This window comes from Dendropsophus ebraccatus, chromosome 1 (genome assembly GCF_027789765.1).
Source record: "Dendropsophus ebraccatus isolate aDenEbr1 chromosome 1, aDenEbr1.pat, whole genome shotgun sequence".
NCBI lineage: Eukaryota > Metazoa > Chordata > Amphibia > Anura > Hylidae > Dendropsophus > Dendropsophus ebraccatus.
The window spans coordinates 6056380-6066803 of record NC_091454.1 but is presented as its reverse complement, the minus strand read 5'-3'; the positions used below and the strand labels follow the sequence as shown (position 1 = coordinate 6066803).

Sequence of the window (10424 nt, the reverse complement as noted above, 5' to 3'; positions counted from 1 at the left end):
GTAATGGAGAAGACCGATGATTGGTCGGAGAGAAGCACGTGCCCACAGCGACCTTGGTTTGTTCAAAACAAATAGAGAGGCGGTTCCAAACGGAACTACATTACCCGTCGTGCAGCGCGGCGGGGGCGGGGCTACTCCTGTCAAGGGTTTGGTGCATGCCTACTGCGGGCAATGTGATTGGTCAGTGCTCCCTCGTGCGATAGGCGTCATGGTGACGCTGCCAGGCAACCCGGGGAGGCGACAATAAGAGACGGCGGCGGCCGGACGGGCGGAAGAGCGGAGCGGCTGGTGACGGGGAGCGGGTAAAGGTGAGAGCATGGCCGGGGAGCTGAGGATGGGAGGGCGGAGGAAATGACGCAGCGATATGTGCGGTGACGTCTCTGTGTGTGAATATGGACCAATGTATAGCGACCGGGCTATCACCCCCAATACAGCCACATACTGCCCTAATACCCCCAATACAGCCACATAGTGCCCTAATACCCCCAATACAGCCACATACTGCCCTAATACCCCCAATACAGCCACATACTGCCCTAATACCCCCACATACAGCCACATACTGCCCTAATACCCCCAATACAGCCACATACTGCCCTAATACCCCCAATACAGCCACATACTGCCCTATTACCCCCAATACAGCCACATACTGCCCTAATACCCCCAATACAGCCACATACTGCCCTATTACCCCCAATACAGCCACATACTGCCCTATTACCCCCAATACAGCCACATACTGCCCTATTACCCCCAATACAGCCACATACTGCCCTAATACCCCCAATACAGCCACATACTGCCCTATTACCCCACATACAGCCACATACTGCCCTATTACCCCACATACAGCCACATACTGCCCTATTACCCCACATACAGCCACATACTGCCCTATTACCCCACATACAGCCACATACTGCCCTATTACCCCACATACAGCCACATACTGCCCTATTACCCCCGATACAGCCACATACTGCCCTATTACCCCACATACAGCCACATACTGTCCCACTGCTCCCTATACAACCACCTACTGCCTATATAGCTATATGCTGCCACCATACCCTCTATTTAGCTATGTACTATTTCTATACGCTTGTATACTACCCCTATAACCCCCTGTACAGCTATATACTATCCCACTACTCCCTAGACAACCCCAGTATCCTATATATATGTCCACATTGTGCCCCTGTACCGTCATATTCTGCCCCGCGTATCCTGCTGTAATACTGCCCGCGCCCCCGCGTACTGCCCCGCGTATCCTGCTGTAATACTGCCCGCACCCCCGCGTACTGCCCCGCTTATCCTGCTGTAATACTGCCCGCAACCCCGCGTACTGCCCCGCTTATCCTGCTGTAATACTGCCCGCACCCCTGCGTACTGCCCCGCGTATCCTGCTGTAATACTGCCCCGCGTATCCTGCTGTAATACTGCCCCGCGTATCCTGCTGTAATACTGCCCCGCGTATCCTGCTGTAATACTGCCCCGCGTATCCTGCTGTAATACTGCCCCGCGTATCCTGCTGTAATACTGCCCCGCTTATCCTGCTGTAATACTGCCCCGCGTATCCTGCTGTAATACTGCCCCGCGTATCCTGCTGTAATACTGCCCCGCGTATCCTGCTGTAATACTGCCCGCACCCCTGCGTACTGCCCCGCGTATCCTGCTGTAATACTGCCTGCACCCCCGTTAATGCCCCGCGTATCCTGCTGTAATACTGCCCCGCGTATCCTGCTGTAATACTGCCCCGCGTATCCTGCTGTAATACTGCCCGCGCCCCCGCGTACTGCCCCGCGTATCCTTCTGTAATACTGCCCGCACCCCTGCGTACTGCCCCGCGTATCCTGCTGTAATACTGCCTGCACCCCCGTTACTGCCCCGCGTATCCTGCTGTAATACTGCCCGCACCCCCGTTACTGCCCCGCGTATCCTGCTGTAATACTGCCCGCACCCCCGTTACTGCCCCGCGTATCCTGCTGTAATACTGCCCGCACCCCCGCGTACTGCCCCGCGTATCCTGCTGTAATACTGCCCGCGCCCCCGCTTACTGCCCCGCGTATCCTGCTGTAATACTGCCCGCGCCCCCGCGTACTGCCCCGCGTATCCCGCTGTAATACTGCCCGCGCCCCCGCGTACTGCCCCGCGTATCCCGCTGTAATACTGCCCGCGCCCCCGCGTACTGCCCCGCGTATCCCGCTGTAATACTGCCCGCGCCCCCGCGTACTGCCCCGCGTATCCTGCTGTAATACTGCCCGCGCCCCCGCTTACTGCCCCGCGTATCCTGCTGTAATACTGCCCGCACCCCCGCTTACTGCCCCGCGTATCCTGCTGTAATACTGCCCGCATCCCCGCGTACTGCCCCGCGTATCCTGCTGTAATACTGCCCGCACCCCCGCGTATCCTGCTGTAATACTGCCCGCACCCCCGCGTACTGCCCCACATATCCTGCTGTATTACTGCCCGCACCCCCGCGTACTGCCCAGCGTATCCTGCTGTAATACTGCCCGCACCCCCGCGTACTGCCCCACATATCCTGCTGTAATACTGCCCGCACCCCCGCGTACTGCCCCGCGTATCCTGCTGTAATACTGCCCGCACCCCCGCGTACTGCCCCGCGTATCCTGCTGTAATACTGCCCGCACCCCTGCGTACTGCCCCGCGTATCCTGCTGTAATACTGCCCGCACCCCCGCGTACTGCCCCACATATCCTGCTGTAATACTGCCCGCACCCCCGCGTACTGCCCCGCGTATCCTGCTGTAATACTGCCCGCACCCCCGCGTACTGCCCCGCGTATCCTGCTGTAATACTGCCCGCACCCCCGCGTACTGCCCTGCGTATCCTGCTGTAATACTGCCCGCACCCCCGCGTACTGCCCTGCGTATCCTGCTGTAATACTGCCCGCACCCCTGCGTACTGCCCCGCGTATCCTGCTGTAATACTGCCCGCACCCCCGCGTACTGCCCCACATATCCTGCTGTAATACTGCCCGCACCCCCGCGTACTGCCCCGCTAGCCCCTGTTCACCATAAGGGTATGTTCACATCTCGTTTTTGCACCCACGTCCGTCTACACATCAGGAATCAGTGAAAAAAAGGATGCGGACGTGCGGCCAACGGCCACATTGACTTAAATGAGCAGGACGAAGTTATGTGACTACGTTCTGCTCATTTGCTGGACGTACACTGCGCGGTCGGCCAGCTAAGGAAAATATTTGGACTCTGCACCGCCAGAATGACAGGAATATGAATAGCACCAACAAAACAAAAAGGGAAGGCCTGTCATATATACTCGCTGGCACAGCAAAATCTGTGTCTTTATTTCACACAAATCAAGATAACAAACATCACACTGGGACATAAACAGTTAAAAAAAACAAACACACAAAATACATCAAGGGGGGCGCACTATTATAGGGGAAAGCCCCCAGGACACTCTGACATGCAAAAATGCCAAGGACCATCTAACAATGAATTGTTCTGCATGTCGGAGTGTCCTGGGGGCTTTTCCCTATATGTAGTGCGCCCCCCTTGATGTATTTTGTGTGTTTGTTTGTTTGTGTTTGTTTGTTTTGTTTTTTTTAACCGTTTATGTCCCAGTGTGATGTTTATTTTAATTTATGTGAAATAAAGACACAGATTTTCTTCTATGTGTTTGATGTGCCAGTGAGTATATATGACAGTACGTCCTCTATATCTACTTGTGTATTTAAGTGGAGGGGATGGTGTGTCCCCGACTTCTCTGGTCATATGACCTCTCCATCCAGCAGACTGGGGGATAACAGTCCAGGGCGGTTCGGTTTCTGCAGGCGGGATCCTTCTATAGCCGTGTGCCTGACCTCTAGTCTTATAACAGAACACACAGCACTTCTGCCATTGCACAATTCTTCTGTCTTCCTGAACTTTCCCCCACATCCCAGCAGATGTCTTATCCAGAGAGGCTGATACCAGAGAGTAATAGATACCAGTCACCAGTACAGTATATACCTACAGTCACCTCCCCCCCCCCCAGCCTGACATGGCTGATACCAGAGAGTAATAGATTGTATATACCTGTGTATAGATGTGCTTGCTATGACTACAGTTCCCCTCACCTGACTTCTTACATGGGGTGGTCTCTCCTGGCCCTCCAGCTTAGAGGCTTGTGTAACACATGATGTCAGTATTGGGGTGTGGCCCTTCCAGCAGGGGCCCCACTGTAGTCGCGCCCGGTGACAGCTCTATGTGGGCTGGCAGTGCTTGCTGCCACTTAAAGGGACAGGACTATGTGGTGCACACTTGGGCTGTATGACTCTGCCTGCTGGTTACTTGCTGTGATGGATTGCTAGCTCCCAGGGTTCCTTCCTCCTCGCTCCGGAGGATATTCCTGGATCGGCATGCTTTGGCGCGGGGTCCGGCGTTATTTTGGGATCAGGCTCGGATGACCACCGTCCTCTCTACTTCTCGCCATATACAGGACTCTCCATAGACCGATCCCGGGGCGAGAACTACAAGAACCATAGTGATCCAGCCTGCTGCTCCGTCACAGGTAGCGTCTGCTGCAGTGCATTGTGGTGGATGTGGTGCTCACACCATGTGACCTCTCCCACCATGCCCTTTACCCCAGTACATTAGATATTAGTCATGTGGATGGGGGGGGGGGACTTTCCATCTAGTATTTCATCATTGTATAAAGTTCTGTAACTTTTCTGGATTAGTTTCTGTCTGCCTGATCAGTGATACCGCCCTGGGGGGTGCTATAGTCCTGCAGGGTGGGGGAGGGGTGCGCCTCTCTATTAGATCCCCTCCTTATATTCATTGCTTCTCGTCCAGGTGGCTTTTCCTGTTCTGCCCTCCCGCCCTGCCTGCCCTCGGCTGTGGTGTTGTTACAGTGTTTTGGGATAGAGCACGGGGCGGTATGTAACACTCCACCCCCTACTGTAAGATATAAGCCTGGAGGTCACCGAGGAGTTACTGGAAGAGGTTCTGCAGCAGCCGGTTGTAGCTCTATAATCTGTGTGGACCCTTCTGCAATAGTCTTGAGATCTCCTTTAAGTCAAGTGAGTGATACTGCCCCTTTAAATCACACTGTTCCTTTAAAGTAGAACTGCAGCGAAAATCTTTCTTAACTGGTGTCAGACACTTATATAGATTTGTAATTTACTTCTATATAAAAATCTTCAGTCTTCCAGTACTTACCAGCTGCTGTATGTCCTGCAGGAAGTGGTGTATTCTCTCCAGTCTGACACAGTGCTCTCTGCTGCCACCTCTGTCCATGTCAGGAACTGTACAGAGCAGTAGCAAATCCCCATAAAAAAACCTCTCCTGCTCTGGACAGTTCCTGACATGGACAGAGGTGGCAGCAGAGAGCACTGTGTCAGACTGGAGAGAATACATCACTTCCTGCAGGACATACAGCAGCTGATAAGTACTGGAGACTGGAGATTTTTACATGGAAGTAAATTACAAAACTATAGAACCTTCTGAATCCATTAGATTTTTGCCGGAGTTCTCCTTTAAGGTTGAGAGGGAAGCTTTAGGCCGACGCCCGGGGTAACAGGCTGGAAAGATGACGGTCCCGATCCTTCTTACTCTATTGCTTATATCCAACTCAGCTTTTGCAGCTGCCATAAAGTGCCATGCATGGTGTGTATTCTGCAGATGCTGCGCAGTAATAGTTTGTGTTAGTTTTTGGTGGCGTCATTAAGCTGCGCCTGCAGTGATCACAGCGCGCGCCGCTGTGCACATTCGCTGGCATCACTGAGACGCTGCCCGGGTCCTGACTGTCAGCTGGTTACCGTAAAGTGAGATGAGGCGCAGCGGGTTCAGCTGATAGTTAATAAGGGATTTGTCTGTGGCTGCAGATTGTGCAGAGCACTAAGGGGCATGGCCTCCAGTCACTGCCAAAGCTGCACTCACATATATATATAGACCTCTATAGACTTAGAATGCCGCTTTATAAGGGGTTGTAGATGGCAGGCAGCTGCCTTCCTGGCAGCTCGCTGACTCTGACGTCGCCATCTCTCCTCGCACCGAGCGTCTGTAGCTGCCGCCAGGGTTTTGCCTCCTAATTCCTGGGCGATGCGTGAAGGTTTCCAGGCGTCGCTCTTACGTCTCAGACGCAGGATATTCCTGGTTACCGCATTACTGCTTTCTAGTCATGGTCTGCAGCTGGTGCCAAGGAGCCCCCCTTCCCCTCACACCCACCCTGACTTAAAGGGGCTTTCGGTATATACACATTAGATTGTATAGGCCGTCATTGATGAATAGGGACTGGATCAGAGAGGATGAGGCACTACAGTTTGCATACAGCTTGCCGGTCGTCTTACTGGGCCACACTGGGTTCCTGCAGCTGGCGGCAGACTCGCTCACACCCACTTCCTTTCCTCGTATACTTCATGTTTTATTATCTCAGTAAACATGCGGGTTCTGGCACAGTACACACCCGCACCGCAGAGCAGAACATTGTGTACCCTCATAACAGCACTGACACCTGTGCACCTGAGCCACGTGGAGAACTCGCCCCGAGCCCCTCCAGTAAATCACATTAATAAGAGAACTTGTGAAATTACACAGTGTGGCACTACCCAGAAGGGTGGAAGAATGGGTGCCACATGTGAGTCTGATATCTGTACCCACTCCTTAATACTGCCCCCCATATACAAGAATATAACTACTATAATACTGCTCCTATATACAGGAATATAACTACTATAATACTGCCCCCTATATACAAGAATATAACTACTATAATACTGCTCCTATATACAGGAATATAACTACTATAATACTGCCCCTATATACAGGGATATAACTACTATAATACTACTCCTATATACAGGGATATAACTAATATAATACTGCTCCTATATACAGGAATATAACTACTATAATACTGCTCCTATATACAGGAATATAACTACTATAATACTGCTCCTATATACAGGAATATAACTACTATAATACTGCTCCTATATACAGGAATATAACTACTATAATACTGCCCCCTATATACAAGAATATAACTACTATAATACTGCTCCTATATACAGGAATATAACTACTATAATACTGCCCCTTATATACAAGAATATAACTACTATAATACTGCTCCTATATACAGGAATATAACTACTATAATACTGCCCCCTATATACAGGAATATAACTACTATAATACTGCTCCTATATACAGGAATATAACTACTATAATACTGCCCCCTATATACAGGAATATAACTACTATAATACTGCTCCTATATACAGGAATATAACTACTATAATACTGCCCCCTATATACAAGAATATAACTACTATAATACTGCTCCTATATACAGGAATATAACTACTATAATACTGCTCCTTATATACAGGAATATAACTACTATAATACTGCTCCTGTATACAAGAATATAACTACTATAATAGTGCTCCTATATACAGGAATATAACCACTATAATACTGCTCCTATATACAGGAATATAACTACTATAATACTGCTTCTATATACAGGGATATAACTACTATAATACTGCTCCTACATACAGGGATATACTACTATAATACTGCCCCCTATATACAGGAATATAACTACTATAATACTGCCCCCTATATACAGGAATATAACTACTATAATACTGCTCCTATATACAGGAATATAACTACTATAATACTGCTCCTATATACAGGGATATAACTACTATAATACTGCTCCTATATACAGGAATATAACTACTATAATACTGCTCCTATATACAGGAATATAACTACTATAATACTGCTCCTATATACAGGGATATAACTACTATAATACTGCTCCTATATACAGGAATATACTACTATAATACTGCTCCTATATACAGGAATATAACTACTATAATACTGCTCCTATATACAAGAATATAACTACTATAATACTGCTCCTATATACAGGGATATAACTACTATAATACTGCCCCTATATACAGGGATATAACTACTATAATACTGCTCCTATATACAGGAATATAACTACTATAATACTGCTCCTATATACAGGAATATACTACTATAATACTGCTCCTATATACAGGAATATAACTACTATAATACTGCCCCCTATATACAGGAATATAACTACTATAATACTGCTCCTATATACAGGGATATAACTACTATAATACTGCTCCTATATACAGGAATATAACTACTATAATACTGCTCCTATATACAGGAATATAACTACTATAATACTGCTCCTATATACAGGGATATAACTACTATAATACTGCCCCCTATATACAGGGATATAACTACTATAATACTGCTCCTATATACAGGAATATAACTACTATAATACTGCCCCCTATATACAGGAATATAACTACTATAATACTGCTCCTATATACAGGGATATAACTACTATAATACTGCCCCCTATATACAGGAATATAACTACTATAATACTGCTCCTATATACAGGGATATAACTACTATAATACTGCCCCCTATATACAGGGCTATAACTACTATAATACTGCTCCTATATACAGGGATATAACTACTATAATACTGCTTCTATATACAGGGATATATTACTATAATACTGCTCCTATATACAGGAATATAACTACTATAATACTGCTCCTATATACAGGAATATAACTACTATAATACTGCTCCTATATACAAGAATATAACTACTATAATACTGCTCCTATATACAGGGATATATTACTATAATACTGCTCCTATATACAGGGATATAACTACTATAATACTGCTCCTATATACAAGAATATAACTACTATAATACTGCTTCTATATACAGGGATATAACTACTATAATACTGCTCCTATATACAGGAATATAACTACTATAATACTGCTCCTATATACAGGAATATAACTACTATAATACTGCTCCTATATACAGGAATATAACTACTATAATACTGCTCCTATATACACCAGAACAGTATGTGACGGTATATAATATATACTTTGTGTAGTAGACGGTACTAAACACAATCGTTCTCATTCATCTGCATGGAGCGGAGGTTAGGTTGGGGGATGGTGGAGTGAGCAGAGTGCTGGCAGCGCGGAGTAGTTGTGTGGATTTGGTGACACAGTGTTCGGTTTGTGGCAGGTGAGCGGTTTTCTCTCGGATGTCGGTTTTTCCTCAGTAATGATTCATCACGCTCAGTAACTACTACAACATGGTGATCTATAGGGAGACGCCAGCGATGACTTCAGCCGCCCGAACTGTACACGGGGGAACTGAAGATTTAAAGGGCCAGTCCAGCTAATATACTGTATAACATCATAGTGTAGGGTGAGTGTGTGGTCTATGTGTTATTCAGGGGCCGCCTCCCCTCCCGGTTATAAGCCGCTCCTGATCGCCTTATTACTGAGCCCCTGTTTTGCATAATAAGCTGTTGACTATGAGACGCGTCTCATGACCCCCCCGGCTCCGCGAACGCCGGCTCGCTCTCAGTGTTCTTGCCAGCTCAACAGTATCTCCTTGAGGTCACCGGAGACGCTGCAGACCCTGATAATCGAGTTCCAGCCGGCCACAGACCCTCGAGCTGTGGACCCTCCCGACTCCTGTCCGTCATGCTGCGGGGGTCCGACAGTCATCCACAGGGTCTTTAGTGACCACTTGTAGGATCTGGCAGCTCTGGTTCGGTATCTCTGGCGACATGACCGTGGGTGTGACTCCACTGATAAAGGGGGCCGACACTCACAGAGGTACGGACCCTCCCCACCCCCCTTATGAGACCTTGCCCCGTGTGGCCTGTTGCTGTTGGTATAATCTCCGGCACATGATGAATTAATAACTTTTATGATCTGTGAGGCAGATATTAGCTCTGCTGCCCCGGTGTGCGCTCCTCTCTGCTGCCCCGGTGTGCGCTCCTCTCTGCTGCCCCGGTGTGCGCTCCTCTCTGCTGCCCCGGTGTGCGCTCCTCTCTGCTGCCCCGGTGTGCGCTCCTCTCTGCTGCCCCGGTGTGCGCTCCTCTCTGCTGCCCCGGTGTGCGCTCCTCTCTGCTGTGCCCCATCATGTTCCCCGGACACAACAGTAATTTCTGCAGCTTTGGTACTATTGTCCTGTGATGTGGAGAGTGACCGCTCACGGCTCTTCTCTCTCTCTTTCTCTGCAGACCTTTTGTGTGACGCTGGCCATCCGTCCAGCATAAAGACCCCTGGAGTGGGACCCCCACATCCCATGAACACACAAGAAGAGGCGGGGAGCAGCGTCCGTCCTGAGTCTGTCCTGAGGCTGCGCAGAGGACACATGCCAGTCACCTCCGAGGGCACTAACTCCCAACATGAGCTGTACCCTGATACGTGTGCCCTCCAGGCTGAACCCCCGCCATGCCCTGCCCAAGAAAATGTGAGTACCCAAGCCCCCATCCCCCACTATGCCATATGTTTTATACTGATGCCAGGTCTCTGT

At 48.7% G+C, this 10424-nt stretch overlaps 1 protein-coding gene across 5 annotated transcripts in view; it reads left to right on the top strand.

Annotated features, from left to right (window-relative positions):
- Position 1: 1 nt before the first annotated feature.
- Positions 2–10424, top strand: part of ADIPOR2 (adiponectin receptor 2) — a 32064-nt gene continuing 21641 nt past the window's right edge. For 2 of the 5 annotated variants that reach the window (XM_069965036.1, XM_069965027.1), the window contains exons 1-3: positions 2–56; positions 4467–4538; positions 10129–10361. In XM_069965036.1, coding sequence (XP_069821137.1) covers positions 17–56; positions 4467–4538; positions 10129–10361 — 345 coding nt within the window. In that variant the 5' untranslated portion in view covers positions 2–16. Of the gene's footprint in view, positions 57–180; positions 309–4466; positions 4539–9821; positions 10047–10128; positions 10362–10424 lie in introns of those variants that run through there. The other 3 variants (XM_069965064.1, XM_069965053.1, XM_069965044.1) reach the window with 3 other exon arrangements.